General features: G+C 46.6%; 1 protein-coding gene across 1 annotated transcript in view; it reads right to left on the bottom strand.

Annotated features, from left to right (window-relative positions):
• The window catches only part of ASB10 (ankyrin repeat and SOCS box containing 10), a 35,042-nt gene extending 20,499 nt beyond the window's left edge, over positions 1-14,543 (bottom strand). Inside the window, exons 1-2 of the mRNA XM_073632611.1 lie at positions 12,714-14,543; positions 3,197-3,464 (exon numbers count right to left, since the gene is read on the bottom strand). Coding sequence (XP_073488712.1) covers positions 3,197-3,464; positions 12,714-13,017 — 572 coding nt within the window. The 5' untranslated portion in view covers positions 13,018-14,543. The remainder of the gene's footprint in view (positions 1-3,196; positions 3,465-12,713) is intronic.
• Positions 14,544-16,430: the final 1,887 nt, after the last annotated feature.

The raw sequence follows: 16,430 nt of genomic DNA, 5'->3' as shown, positions 1-16,430 counted from the left end.
ACCCTCCTAAACCTTGTGGACTGCCTTCCCAGAAGAGCTTAAGCTGTAATACAGTGCCTTGCAAAAGTATTCACCCCCCTTGGCATTTTCCGTGTTTTGTTGCCTCACAACCTGGAATAACATGGATTGTTTGAGGATTTCCATCATTTCATTTACAGAACACGCCCACAACTTTGAAGATTTTTTTTTTATTGTGAAGCAAACAACAAATAGGACAAAATAACAGAAAAAGTCAATGTGCAAAACTATTCACCCCCCTAAAGTCAATACTTTGTAGAGATACCTTTTGCGGCTCCAAGTCTCTTTGGATAAGTCTCTATGAGGTGCCACATCTCACCACTGGGATTTTTGCCCATTCCTCCTCCTTGCAAAACTGCTCCTCCTTCAAGTTGGATGGTTTGTGAACAGCAATCTTCAAGTCTGACCACAGATTTTCTTTTGGATTGAGGTCTGGGCTTTGACTAGGCCATTCAAACACATTTCCATGTTTCCCTTTAAACCTCTCAAGTGTTGCTTTAGCAGTGTGTTTGGGGTCATTGTCCTGCTGGAAGGTGGACCTCCGTCCTAGCCTCAAATCACACACAGTGTGCTACAGGTTTTACTCCAGAATATCCCTGTATTTATCACCATCCATCTTTCCCTCAACTCTGACCAGTTTCCCGACTGCTGAAAAACATCCCCACAGCATGATGCTGCCACCACCATGTTTCACAGTGGGGATGATGTTCTTCGGGTGATGTGATGTGTTGGGTTTGCTCCAGACATAGCGTTTTCTTTTATGGCCAAAAAGTAAAATTTTGGTCTCATCAGACCAGAGCACCTTCCTCCATACATTTTGGGAATCTCCCACATGCCTTTTCACAAACTCAGAACGTGCCATTTTGTTTTTTGATGAAAGTAATGTCTTTCTTCTGGCCACTCCGCCATGAATCCCAACTCTATGGAGCGTACGGCTTATTGTGGTCCTATGTACAGATACTCCAGTCTCTGCTGTGGAACTCTGCAGCTCCTCCAGGGTTACCTTAGGTCTCTGTGCTCCTCTCTGATTAATGCCCTCCTTGCCCGCTCCGTGAGTTTTGGTGTGCGGCCGTCTCTTGGCAGGTTTGCTGTTGTGCCATGTTCTTTCCATTTGGTTATGATAGATTTGATGGTGCTCCTAGGGATCAGCAAAGATTTGGAGATTGTTTTATAACCTAACCCTGACTTGTACTTCTCACCAACATTGTCCCTTCCTTGTCTGGAGAGTTCCTTGGTCTTCATGGCAGTGTTTGGTTAGTGGTTCCTCTCTCTTAGGTGTTGCCGCCTCTGGGACCTTTCACAGAGGTGTGTCTATGTAATGACAGATCATGTGACACTTAGATTGCACACAGGTGGACATCATTTCACTAATTATGTGACTTCTGAAGGTAATTGGTGGCACCAGAGCTTTTTATGGGCTTCATAACAAAGGGGGTGAATACATACGCACGTGACAATTATCAGTTTTTTATTTATGAAAAATAGTTTTATGTATTTATTTTTCTAATTTTACTTCCCCAACTTAGACGATTGTGTTCTGATCATCACATATAATTCAGATGAAAAAAACATTGAACTAAAGGCTGTAATGTAACAATATAGGTAAAAAGCCAAGAGGGGGTGAATACTTTTGCAAGGCACTGTAGCTGCAAAGGGTGGGCCAACTCAATATTGAACCCTACGGACTGGGATGCCATTAAAGTTGTGTGCGTGTAAAGGCAGGTGTCCCAATACTTTTGACAATATAGTGTATGAGGTCATTATGATAATGTCAGCTTTGCCCCTCCCACAAACGCTAATTATAATGTCCTCATATTAATGGTCAGTGGACAACTCTACACAGAGAAGAACGCTCACTGTCCGGGATGGGGGCCCATTATCTGGAATGGTGGGATGTCTTCATATTACTGGTCAGTGGACATCTCTTCATAGAGAAGAACACTCACTGTCTGGGAAGGAGATCCAGTATCTGGAATGGTGGGATGTCCTCATATTAATGGTCAGTGGACACCATTGAAGAACAGTCACTGTCCAGGATAGGGGCCCAATATCTGGAATGGTGGGATGTCCTCATATTAATGGTCAGTGGACACCATTGAAGAACAGTCACTGTCCAGGATGGGGACCCATTATCTGGAATGGTGGGATGTCCTCATATTACTGGTCAGTGGACACCATTGAAGAACAGCCACTGTCCAGGATGGGGACCCATTATCTGGAATGGTGGGATGTCCTCATATTACTGGTCAGTGGACACCATTGAAGAACAGCCACTGTCCAGGATGGGGACCCATTATCTGGAATGGTGGGATGTCCTCATATTACTGGTCAGTGGACACCATTGAAGAACAATCACTGTCCAAGATGGGGACCCATTATCTGGAATGGTGGGATGTCCTCATATTAATGGTCAGTGGACACCATTGAAGAACAATCACTGTCCAGGATTGGGACCCATTATCTGGAATGGTGGGATGTCCTCATATTAATGGTCAGTGAACACCATTGAAGAACACTCACTGTCCAGGATGGGGACCCATTATCTGGAATGGTGGGATTTCCTCATATTAATGGTCAGTGGACACCATTGAAGAACAGCCACTGTCCAGGATGGGGACCCATTATCTGGAATGGTGGGATGTCCTCATATTACTGGTCAGTGGACACCACTGAAGAACAATCACTGTCCAGGAGGGGACCCATTATCTGGAATGGTGGGATGTCCTCATATTAATAGTCAGTGAACACCATTGAAGAACACTCACTGTCCAGGATGGGGACCCATTATCTGGATGTCCTCATATCAATGGTCAGTGGACACCATTGAAGAACACTCACTGTCCAGGATGGGGACCCATTATCTAGAATGGTGGGATGTCCTCATATTAATGGTCAGTGAACACCATTGAAGAACACTAACTGTCCAGGATGGGGACCCATTATCTGGAATGGCGGGATGTCCTTATATTAATGGTCAGTGGACACCATTGAAGAACAGTCACTGTCCAGGATGGGGACCCATTATCTGGATGTCCTCATATTAATGGTCAGTGGACACCATTGAAGAACACTCACTGTCCAGGATGGGGACCTATTACCTGGAATGGTGGAATGTCACTACCATCTATCTCTAATAAATAACATATGGACACAATGAACACAGACCACCATGACTTACTGGTAGGACTCCGGCTTCTGGCAGTAATGGAGAGGTAAAGTCCCGTCTTGGGATTCCATGTTGGGATTGGCGCCATGTCTCAGTAGCAGCCTCACACATTCGCTGTGGCCATTTTGGCAGGCTCCATGTAAAGAGCTCTCCCCACCGGGGGAAAAGTCCACTTCAGCCCCCTTCTTGAGGAGGATCTGGAGGCAATCAGAGTAACCACGACTGGCAGTCACATAGAGGGGGCAAGTATATTCCTCTTCATATGTCAAAGACCAGATTCCTGAAAGAGAGAAAGGAGAGTTAGGACTCCAAACCGATCGCATCCCACCCTGCCCATACTACAGTTCTTCATAATCTCATCTCCCGAATTCTGGGCACTCATTATTCTGGTGACATACTCAGGGCCGTAGTGTTGTAGCGATAGTTCCTCCATTCCTCCACATCGCTTGTATCAAACACAGAGTTGGAGTGAATGCAATCATCAGGGACTTCCAGCAACTGATATATAGCGACAGTGTCCCCTGAGAGGAGTGACAACCAGAAATCCAGGGCTGACCCCTCCGCCTTTCGAGTCACAATCACCCTGGACATTCTCTAAGGATCTACAGACAGAGCAGGAAAGAGGTCAAGTCAGGTGTCAGTCTGTCCTGAAATGTGTGAAGACCAACAGGAAGTGGTCCAGAACCGACATGAAATGTATGGAGTGGAATGTATGCATTTCGATATGGTGCAAAGTCCAGTATATACAGTTAAGTCCATATATATTTGGACACAGGAACGGGTTAGATTTTTCCAGGTATTTACCAAAACATATTCAGGCTATAGTTATATAATGTATATGGCCTGAAAGTGCATGCTCTCAGGTTTAATTTGAGGGTATGTACATCCAAATCGGGGGAAGGGTTTAGGAATTACAGCTCTTAAGAATAGCCACCCCCCCCCCCTTTTTCAAGGGACCAAAAGTAATTGGACAATTGATTTAAAAGCTGTTTTGTGGCCAGTTGTGGGCTACTCCTTTGTTATTTCTTCATTAATTAAGCGGATATAACGTCTGGAGTTGATTCTAATGCCGCGTACACACGACCGGTTTTGCCATCGGAATAAACTCTGAAGGTTTTTATGACGGAGTTCCGACGGAATTCAGCTTAAGCTATCTCGCATACACACAGTCACACCAAAGTCCGACCGTCCAGAACGCGGTGACGTACAACACGTACGACGGGACTAGAAAACGGAAGTTCAATAGCGAGTAGCCAATCGCTTCCGTCTCGTACTTGCTTCTGAGCATGCGTCGTTTTTGGTCCGTCAGAACAGCATACAGACGAGCGGTTTTCCCGATAGGAATTAGTTCCGTTGGAAAAATTTAGAACATGTTCACTATCTAAGTCCGTTTGAATTTCTGACAGAAAAAGTTCAATGGGGCATACACACGATCGGAAAATACAATGAAAAGCTCCCATCGGACTTTTTCTGACGGACATTCCGCTTGTGTTTACGCGGCATAAGTGCGGTATTTGCATTTGGAATCTATTGCTGTGAACCAACATCATGCGTTCAAAGGAGCTGTCCACGCAAGTGTAACAGGCCATGGTAAGGCTTCAAAAACAAAATAAATCCATCAGAGAGATACCAATAACATTAGGAGTGGCCAAATCAACAGTTTGGTACATTCTGAGGAAAGAAGAACGCACTGGTGAGCTCAGCAACATAAAAAGGCCTGGATGTCCACGGAAGACTAAAGTGGTGGATGGTCGCAGGTTCCTCTCTATGGTAAAGAAAAACCCATTCACAGCACCCAGACAAGTGAAGGACACTCTCCAGGAGGTGGGCTTATTATTGTTAAAGTCTAAGATCAAGAGAAGACTTCACAAAAGCAAATACAGAGGGTTCACCACAAGGTGCAAACCATTCATAAGCCTGAAGAATAGAAAAGCCAGATTAGACCTTGCCAAAAATCATCTAAAAAAGCCAGACCAGTTCTGGAAAAGCATTTTTTGGATGGATTAAACTAAGATTAATCTGTACCAGAATGACGGGAAGAAAAAAGTGTGGAGGAGGCTTGGAACAGCTCGTGATCCAAAGCACACAACATCATCTGTAAAACATGGTGGAGCTTGCAGTGTGATGGCATGGGCATGCATGGCTTCCAGTGACCACTGGGTCTTTGGCAGGCCTTTTTTTCTCAGAGAATAGGTTCAGGAACTCCCCTTTTCAAGTCACCCCTTGTCTTCGCCCCCCTATCCACCTCTGAGCACCGCCCCTTGGTTCCATCCTCTACCCACCTTCCAGTACATACCTTTTTAGAGAATACAGAACCAAGTATCATTTTGTGGTGCTAAGTAATTTGTATAGATTTTATTAATAAGCATTACGATATACACCCTTCTTTCAACAATAGACCCCCCACAACAAAATGACCCTCCAGTAACAACAGATCCACCCTAGTAACAACAGATCCACCCCAGCAACAATAGACACCTGTCAGCAACAACAGATCTCCCAGAAACCAGCATCAATAGACCCTCCAGCAGCCAGCAACAATAAACCCCTCTCTCATCAGTAGATCTATCCCAGCAACAATTGGCCCCCAGCAATGATAGATCCCCCATCAGCCAGCATCAATGGACCCTCCAGTAGCCAACAACAATAGACCCTTCCCATCAACAATAGATCTCCCAGCCTCCAGCACACCCCAGCCCCCTTTGCCATTACATACATTCAGTGCAGGAGGTGCCGGAACTGCGTTCCCCCAAGTTCCCGCTGAAAAGGAGCCCTGGTCTTTGGTGTTTATTGATGATGTGACAGAAGACAGAAGCAGTCGGATGAATTCTGCAGTATTTAGAGATATACTTTCATCCCAGATTTAGCCAAATGCAGCAAAGTTAATTGGATGGCGCTCAGTACAGATGGACAATGATCCAAAACACACTGCAAAAGCAACTCAGGAGCTTTTAAAGGAAAAGAAGTGGAATATTCTTCAATGGCCGAGTCAATCACCTGATCTCAACCCAATTGAGCATTTCACTTGCTGAAGGCAAAACTAAAGGCAGAAATGACCACAAACAAAGAACAACTGAAGACATCTGCAGTTAGGGCCTGGCAAAGCATCAGAAAGGAGGAAACCCATTCTTCGGTAATGTCCATGGGTTCCAGACTTCAGGAAGTCATTGCTAGTAAAGGATTCTCAACAAAATAATAAAAAGGAACATTTTATTTATGGTTACATTCATTTGTCCCATTACATTTGAGCCCCTTGAAATTGGGGAGCCGTGTATAAAAAAGGCTGCAGTTCTTAAAATTTGTACTTGATATTTATGATCAACCCCTTGAATTAAAGCTGAAAGTCTGAACTTCAAATTCATTTGGATTGTTTCATTTTAATTTTATTCTGGTGGCATACAGAGCCAAAAATATGAAAATTGTGCCTGTGTCCAAATATAGATGGACCTAACTGTATAACATGGAATGTAGGTGTGGGGTCCGGTATACGTCGAAGAGCCATAACATTCTGACAATTGATAGGTAAGTGAATAACATTGGTTCTCTCGTTACATTGGCATCTGAAAGTCAGTGGGATATATTAGGCAGCAAGTGAACATGTTGTCCCTGAAAGTTGATGTGTTGAAAGCATAAAAAATGGGCATCGCCGTCTGTTGTGTATGGGGCTGTGTAGCGGCAGAGCGGTCAGAATGCCCATGTTGACCACAGCCAAAAACGCCTACAATGGGCGCATGAGCCTCAAAACTGGAGCATGGAGCAATGAAAGAAGGTGGCCTGGTCCAATGAGTCATGTGGATGGTCAGGTGTGCCACTTACCTGGGGAAGAGATGGCACCAGGCTGTGTAATGGGAAGAAGACAAGCTGGCGGAGGCAGTGTGATGCTTTGGGCAATATTTTGCTGGGAAACCTTGGCTCCTGCCATTCATGTGGATGTTACTTGACATGTACCACCTACCTAACCATTTTTGCTGACCAAGTCTATCGCTATATGGAAACGGTATTCCCTGAGGGCAGTGGCCTCTTTCAACAGGATAATGTGCCCTGGCACACTGCAAACATGGTTCAAAAATTGTTTGAGGAACACAACGATGAGTTGGAGATGTTGACTTGTCCTCCAAATTCTCCAGATCTCAATTCAATTGAGCTTCTGTGAGATGTGCTGGTAAAAAAACAAGACTGATCCACAGAGGCCTTAAGTCCCAACTTACAGGACTGAAAGGATCTGCTAGTGACGGCTTGGTGCCAGATACCACCGCATACCTTCAGAGGTCTAGTGTGGTCCATGCCTGGGCGGGTCAGGGCTGTTCTGGGTAATCATAATGTTATGGCTGATCGGTGTATATCATCGAATGTACAAAGTTGTTTCCATTTGTGAAGCGATGTCCGGTATGTATTGTGTGGTTACCTTGTCCCGGGAATATGAGTGATCCGTGTGTCTATCCAGCCAGCAGTGTCTGTGACTTTCCATATCAGCGTCTATATATAAATCCGGTATCATGTCTCCTATTTAGAGGGCGGACTCACAGCCAGGACCTGAGCAGGCTATTCTGGGTGACACAAATACACAGCCAACTCCTGCACACTGACTCCATGGCTGAGTCTCTGCAATGAATTCCCTCCAATCCACCGATCCTCACTCATCATACACAGGAGGCTGTGGGAGGCCATAGTGGAGGACCAGTGTGGAGGACAAGTGAGGAGGACCAGTGTAGGGGACCATAGTGGAGGACCAGTGGGGAGGACCAGTGCAGGGGACCATAGTGGAGGACCAGTATGGAGAACAAGTGGGGAGGACCAGTGTGGAGGACCAGTGTAGGGGACCATAGTGGAGGACCAGTATGGAGAACAAGTGGGGAGGACCAGTGTAGGGGACCATAGTGGAGGACCAGTGGAGAGGACCAGTGCGGAGGACCAGTGTAGGGGACCATAGTGGAGGACCAGTATGGAGAACAAGTCCCCACTTGGAGGACCAGTGTGGAGGACCAGTGTAGGGGACCATAGTGGAGGACCAGTGGAGAGGACCAGTGCGGAGGACCAGTGGGGAGGACCAGTGTAGGGGACCATAGTGGAGGACCAGTGGAGAGGACCAGTGCGGAGGACCAGTGTAGGGGACCATAGTGGAGGACCAGTGTGGAGAACAAGTGAGGAGGACCAGTGTAGGGGACCATATTGGAGGACCACTGTGGAGGACCAGTGTAGGGGACCATAGTGGAGGACCAGTATGGAGAACAAGTGGGGAGGACCAGTGTAGGGGACCATAGTGGAGGACCAGTATGGAGAACAAGTGGGGAGGACCAGTGTAGGGGACCATAGTGGAGGACCAGTGTGGAGGACAAGTGAGGAGGACCAGTGGGGAGGACCAGTTTAGGGGACCATAGTGGAGGACCAGTGGAGAGGACCAGTGCGGAGGACCAGTGTAGGGGACCATAGTGGAGGACCAGTGTGGAGAACAAGTGAGGAGCACCAGTGTAGGGGACCATATTGGAGGACCAGTGTGGAGGACCAGTATGGAGAACAAGTGGGGAGGACCAGTGTAGGGGACCATAGTGGAGGACCAGTATGGAGAACAAGTGGGGAGGACCAGTGTAGGGGACCATAGTGGAGGATCAGTGTGGAGGACCAGTGCTGTTCAGTCCCTCAGGAGTGAGTTGTGTCATTAGTTTGGTTAAGCTTAGGATATCTGCCATAGGATTCTGTCTATTGTGAGGAAATGCACATGTCAGGTATGGGAGCCACCAGACTGTTATCACCATCCTGTCCTCACTAGGAAGATGTATGAGAACATGGGGTGTTCCAGCACTTCCCTGGTTGGATATTTGTTTTGGTTCACCAAGTTGTGAACGAAGGACAAGGAAAAGCCAGTAATGGCAGCTCTGATATTGGTGTCATGACAGGTCCTCTTTCAGGCAAGGCTTAGTGTTAGGGCAGTGTATCAGGTGGTTGAGTTTAATATCAGTATTGCTGCACTGAAGCATCATATGTGAAAAAATGTCAGCTCCATATGCAAGCTTGTGACATGGGTAATGTCCATCATTAGCAACAAAGTCTCCTCACCAAGCTATCGCCACATTCCAGAGGTCAAGAATCCATGCCGTGCAGCACAGTGTATTTCCTTTCCCTAGCTGATCACTCATCTACCCAGGACCAGCACACACCTCTGAGATATAAAAACATGCCATCACCTGTGGTCAGAGGCTAAGTACATTCTGTGATGGATTCATCTCCAACTCTGGGGGGGGGGGGGGGGGGGAGTTTTTGTATAATCTCTGGAGGTTGGAGCTGGAATGCAAGTCACCTGCTGATATTTTGGATTGATGGTGGAATATGTACAAGGAAGGTCTGACCACACCCATTGGTCCTAATACCAAAACCGCTCCCCTGGGGTCACTACCCTAAAAAATGCACAATGGGGTCCAAAAAGACCACCGACCCTAACCATCGACTAAGAATACCGTCTGCAACCATCGACCCAGACCACCGACCCTGACCACTGCCACGTGCCATTTCATTCCTCCTAAAAAATGCTGCTCAGGGGTTACCTGTGCCTCTGGACTCTGTGGTCCTCGTAATGGTCCTCCATACAGGGCAGGTTTATCTTTGTATTACTTTGTCAAGTCCTGGCTGTCAACTTCCAGAAAGACAACCACTCTGTACTGTGTGGCAGGCTGCTGAAGCTAGCTATGATTTGGCATGGACCTCGATAGAAGTTTCACATTGTGGTATACATGCAGCAAGTCTATGGAACCACAACATTGCCCTCATAAATGGAACAGCAGAAGAAAACAACTTTACTTTTGAATTTTCCGGTTGTTTCATTGGCTAGAAGAGTCCTTCAGAAACCTTCCAAAAATTGCCCATTGTGCTTCAGATGATGAGCACATTGGAGAGGTTCATGTGGATTCTGCACCTCCAAAAAAAAAGGCCCTGGTCCCAACTCAACAACTGTAATTAACATCTGGGCCTGATCTTGGAAAAATATTTTACTCCCCAAAAATTAAACTGTATTGATTGGCGGTTATATGTTATGTTGTCATTGTCCATCAGATTAGTGGTTAGATTAGAAGAATAGTGCTGGTAACTGGTTATAAGAAGCACACATCTGCTGTAATATTTGTATAGAGGTGAGAGGGTATCGGCACATGCAGAGAAGAGAGAAGACTGAGCAGGTGTTATTGGCAAGGAAGGGAATGAAGGGTTCCTGCCTGATCTCCATTCCTTTACTAAGTTCTACCAGGTAGAGGTGCAAGGATCTGCGGATGCAACCTTTGGGCAGAGGGTCTTACAGGTAGATGTGTGTGGTTCTAATCTATTGTGGTTTTCGTTATTGGCGGCCTGATGGCTTGTTGCCGTGTTGCCCAGTGCTTTAGGACATCTCCATCATGAAGATGTCCTGTGATAATGAAGAATATGAGATTTTTGGTTTAGATGAAAAATCCTTTTCTTGGATTACATATCGGGACCGAGTTATGCCTGGGAGGGGATTATTTTCATTTTTTTGCCAGCGTCCAGTGATGAATGGCAAGAAAAGGACTTTACAGCTAAGGCAAAAATTCCCATTATTAGCCTGAATTGGAGTCCAGGGAACTATCAAAGCATCCAGTGCCAGTGCTAGAAGATGCTTGGTGCTGGTCACAAATGATAACTTGTTGAAAATGGAAGCCAAGATGTCTACATCTGGTGGCCCCATATCTGTTGGAATCATTCTCTCTGGTGACGGCTGAGGAAATCTGCTTGCCAACTGTCTAATCCTGGAATGTGAACCCTAACCAAGATCCACCCAGGACAGAATCAGACTTACTTACCTGACTCCTGGTACCCCCTTGATGACTGTATAGGCCACTGCTGTAGTCTTGACTGATTGTGCCTTGATCAGATGTCCCTGAAGAAAGGGGGCGTGTCCAGTGGTGCAGAGCTAGTTTCCACCAAGCTATGGAGTTCCTTTGCTGACTGGAGAGAAGCACAGGAATACTGAGAGAAGGAGCTTGTTGTGTTGAAGAAGCCTTGATTGGAACTGAGTGAAAGGTAAAGCCTTGAATGAGGCCACCATAAGGCCCGAGACCCTCATGGATGTCTTTTTGATCTGAAGGTCTGAGCATGGGATCTTAGGGAGGCAAGCTTTGTTTGCCGGGAAAAAAAAACGTTTTGCCTGGGCCGTGTCTAGGAAGAAGCATTCCTAAATGAAGAGAAGGCTGGGGGGCAGACTGAAAGACTGAAGGTGGATTATCCAGCTAGAGAGAAGAATCTTGCAGAAAAAGCTGGTCTAGGTACCCTGTGACCTGAAGTGGACAAGTAACTTTGTGATTACTCCAGGTGCAGAGGATTAGCCAAATTGCCGTGTAACAAATTGGAAATGCTTGTACTCTACTGCGAAGCACAGCTGATGAGGTGGGTAAATGGGAATATGTAAGTAGACAACTTGAATGTCTACTGATGCCAAATATTCCCCTTGTCTCAGAGGGACAATTACAGACCTTGCAGATTTCATACAAAACTTTGGAACACAGGAGTACTTGTTTAGGGATTTAAGTTTCAGGACAGGACAAATACCCCTGTTGGGTTTTCAAACCATGAACAGGTTTGAATACAAACCTTTGAACCCGTCCTCTAGCGGGACCGGAACAACCACTTTCTGGAACAAGAGATGGTTCAGGTCGGTCTGAAAATCTGTTCTTGGGCAGATGTTGGCTGGTTTGAGAGAAGAAAACAAGGTGGTGTTTGAAACTCTTTATTTGCACCCTTTTGAGGCCACCAACGGAACCCTCAGGTCTGGGACCCAGAGGAATGGAAATTAAGGAGAATTCATAATAAAATGAAGGGAAAAATAATGAAAACTGGCTAAGCATAGAAAACTTCTGCATATGGTAGAAGAGATCCATCACCTGAGGACACTAGTCAAAAAAAAAAAAACGAGGACTCGGAGTGGGGTGGGGTTATAGGGTATGCCTGGAGGGTGGCCAGCAAAGCTTTTGCCGGTGTCCTGAAAGTAGCAACCTAAAACCCAGGGTCTATGAATATCAAGCCTGTGTCCAGTGCAATTAAGATATCCCTATTCCTGACACAAATTTACACTGGAATCCTGGGAAACAATCCTCATGACACCAATTTGTGTTCCTGAGACCCATGAAGTGAGTACAGACTATGAATATGCAGCATGTGGGTGTTAGGTGGTGACAGCACAACCCCAACGTCCACACCCAATTGTACAGGTTTCTACAGCAATCCATACAACAAACTATACAGCCCCTACACCCAACCATACAGCTCCCTACATCCAGCCACAAAGCCCCTACACTTAACCGTACAGCTCCCTACATCCAGCCACAAAGTCCCTACACTTTACTGTACAGCTCCCTACATCCAGCCACAAAGCCCCTACACCTAACTGTACAGTCCCCTACAGCAAACCATACAGATGGCTACACCCACCAGTAAAATCCCTCTCACCCCCAAGCATACAGCCCCCTACACGCACCAGTACAACCCCCTTACAACAAATCGTACAGATCTCTTTCATCTCTCTGTCACTCACCAGCTTGCTGGCATTTCCAGCGGAGGTCATGATTCCTGGAAGGAATAAGGACGTTGGCAGTGGTCTTTGCCTCCATGTAGGCTTGCAAGGTGGCCAGGTCACCAGTGAAGACGGCTTGGTGGAAGAGGGGGTCAGTACACACGGAGGTCAGTTGGGGAGGAGCTTTCACTAAACGGTGAGCATTCACTGAGGGCCTCAGAGCTACCCTGCTAAGTTTTTTCCTTTTCTCCCACCTTTCCTGCTCCTCTGCCTCCAGCTGCAGAGAACGTAAAGCTCCATTCGAGAAGGGGAAAGAGAGCGACATTATGGGAGGGCTTCAGAAAGTGGTCACTTCTTATCCAATCCACCCAGATCTCACTAAAGTGTGAATATATTTACTATGGATCTTTCTGGCCACTAGCCACACCTGTCTATCCTCTGCACACCATGTCTGGCCACTAGTCACACCTGTCTATCCTCTGACCTGCCACTAGTCACACCTGTCTATCCTCTGACCTGCCACTAGTCACACCTGTCTATCCTCTGCCACTAGTCACACCTGTCTATCCTCTGCCACTAGTCACACCTGTCTATCCTCTGCACACCATGTCTGGCCACTAGTCACACCATGGTTACTATTCCAGGCCACTAGTCACACCTGTCTATCCTCTGTCCTGCCACTAGTCACACCTGTCTATCCTCTGTCCTGCCACTAGTCACACCTGTCTATCCTCTGACCTGCCACTAGTCACACCTGTCTATCCTCTGACCTGCCACTAGTCACACCTGTCTATCCTCTGACCTGCCACTAGTCACACCTGTCTATCCTCTGCCACTAGTCACACCTGTCTATCCTCTGTCCTGCCACTAGTCACACCTGTCTATCCTCTGCCACTAGTCACACCTGTCTATCCTCTGCACACCATGTCTGGCCACTAGTCACACCATGGTTACTATTCCAGGCCACTAGTCACACCTGTCTATCCTCTGACCTGCCACTAGTCACACCTGTCTATCCTCTGACCTGCCACTAGTCACACCTGTCTATCCTCTGCCACTAGTCACACCTGTCTATCCTCTGCACACCATGTCTGGCCACTAGTCACACCTGTCTATCCTCTGACCTGCCACTAGTCACACCTGTCTATCCTCTGCCACTAGTCACACCTGTCTATCCTCTGCCACTAGTCACACCTGTCTATCCTCTGCACACCATGTCTGGCCACTAGTCACACCATGGTTACTATTCCAGGCCACTAGTCACACCTGTCTATCCTCTGTCCTGCCACTAGTCACACCTGTCTATCCTCTGTCCTGCCACTAGTCACACCTGTCTATCCTCTGACCTGCCACTAGTCACACCTGTCTATCCTCTGACCTGCCACTAGTCACACCTGTCTATCCTCTGACCTGCCACTAGTCACACCTGTCTATCCTCTGACCTGCCACTAGTCACACCTGTCTATCCTGTTACAAATTCCTGCCCGCTCAACACTATTGCCACCTCCACGACTGAGTCCCACTTACACCCCGGTGACTGTCCCGTCTCTATGGTCTCTGGTTGTGTTGATCACAGCTCAGTGTCCGGCCTCCAGCTCGGTCAGCTCCTCGGTGTGCATTGCTCCAGGTTATAAATATCCCAGGAATGTCCTGTGTCATGGTGTCCCCCGCACACGCTCACAATGCTCCCTCTGCTCACAGAGGTCACTATCTTCCAGGACAGGCTACACTGAACAATTCCACTTTCTAGAAGGGGTCAGGAACAGCATCCTTCTCAAATGCCAATGGTCGTAATACAAGGCTATGAGTAAGCCAACTCCATTAAAAGGAAAAAATGTGCCATTGATGAAGAAAAGGGTCCAGACTGAACTATTCCCAGGAAGCACCACATTCACTCGTAGACCCGTAACTCATGAAGGTCGACAATCTCTGAAGAATGATTATCACTATTTCAGGTCTATTAGAATATCTGAAGGGAGAATAATCCTCGGGATGGTAAATAGGTGGATGAAGGGAGCTTGTTGGCTGGAGATCAGATGAAGATCCCCCATAAGCTCCAGATGTCTCCTTCTCAGAATGTTTAAAAACTATTTCCTCCCTCATTTCATACCAAATGGATTGTAAATATCCCCCGGAGGGAACAACTCAAAGAATGCCGACACCAACAGGCTCCAAATTTCATAGAGGGAGGGAAGGCCTGTGTCTGGGGTTGTCCCTCAGTGTCTGTGGGGACAGGCCTTAAGCGTTTGCGGGGGGGGGGGTTAGGTCTCAGTGTCATTAAGAAATAATTTGAGGGCTGCACTTCCAAAAATCCTTTTATTGAAGCTTCATATGACAAGTGATATGGATAAGGATAAAGGAAGGCCCGTAGACGTGGTGTATCTGGATTTTACAAAAGCATTTGACACAGTTCCCCATAAATGTTTACTGTACAAAATAAGGTGCGTTGGCATGGACCATAGGGTGAGTACATGGATTGAAAACTGGCTACAAGGGCGAGTTCAGAGGGTGGTGATAAATGGGGAGTACTCAGAATGGTCAGGGGTGGGTAGTGGGGTCCCCCAGGGTTCTGTGCTGGGACCAATCCTATTTAATTTGTTCATAAACGATCTGGAGGATGGGATAAACAGTTCAATCTCTGTATTTGTGGACGATACTAAGCTAAGCAGGGCAATAACTTCTCCGCAGGATGTGGAAACCTTGCAAAAAGACCTGAACAAATTAATGGGGGAGGGGCGACTACATGGCAAATGAGGTTCAATGTAGAAAAATGTAAAATAATGGATTTGGGTGGTAAAAATATGAATGCAATCTATAGACTGGGGGGAGAACCTCTGGGGGAATCTAGGATGGAAAAAGGACCTGGGGGTCCTAGTAGATGATAGGCTCAGCAATGACATGCAATGCCAAGCTGCTGCTAATAAAGCAAACAGAATATTGGCATTAAAAGGGGATCAACTCCAGAGATAAAACGATAATTCTCCCGCTCTACAAGACTCTGGTCCGGCCGCACCTGGAGTATGCTGTCCAGTTCTGGGCACCAGTCCTCAGGAAGGATGTACTGGAAATGGAGCGACTACAAAGAAGGGCAACAAAGCTAATAAAGGGTCTGGAGGATCTTAGTTATGAGGAAAGGTTGTGAGCTCTGAACTTATTCTCTCTGGAGAAGAGACGCTTGAGAGGGGATATGATTTCATTATATAAATACCGGACTGGTGACCCCACAATATATAAATACCGGACTGGTGACCCCACAATATATAAATACCGGACTGGTGACCCCACAATATACAAATACCGGACTGGTGACCCCACAATATACAAATACCGGACTGGTGACCCCACAATATATAAATACCGGACTGGTGACCCCACAATATATAAATACCGGACTGGTGACCCCACAATATACAAATACCGGACTGGTGACCCCACAATATATAAATACCGGACTGGTGACCCCACAATATATAAATACCGGACTGGTGACCCCACAATATACAAATACCGGACTGGTGACCCTTCAATAGAAATAAAACTTTTTCGCAGAAGAGAGTTTAATAAGACTCGTGGCCACTCATTACAATTAGAAGAAAAGAGGTTTAACCTTAAACTACGTAGAGGGTTCTTTACTGTAAGAGCGGCAAGGATGTGGAATTCCCTTCCACAGGCGGTGGTCTCAGCGGGGAGCATTGATAGCTTCAAGAAACTATTAGATAATCACCTGAATGACCGCAA

This window comes from Aquarana catesbeiana, linkage group LG05 (assembly GCF_042186555.1).
Source record: "Aquarana catesbeiana isolate 2022-GZ linkage group LG05, ASM4218655v1, whole genome shotgun sequence".
Classification (NCBI taxonomy): domain Eukaryota; kingdom Metazoa; phylum Chordata; class Amphibia; order Anura; family Ranidae; genus Aquarana; species Aquarana catesbeiana.
Note: the sequence above shows the minus strand (reverse complement) of the source record. Positions and strands in the feature narration are given on the sequence as shown.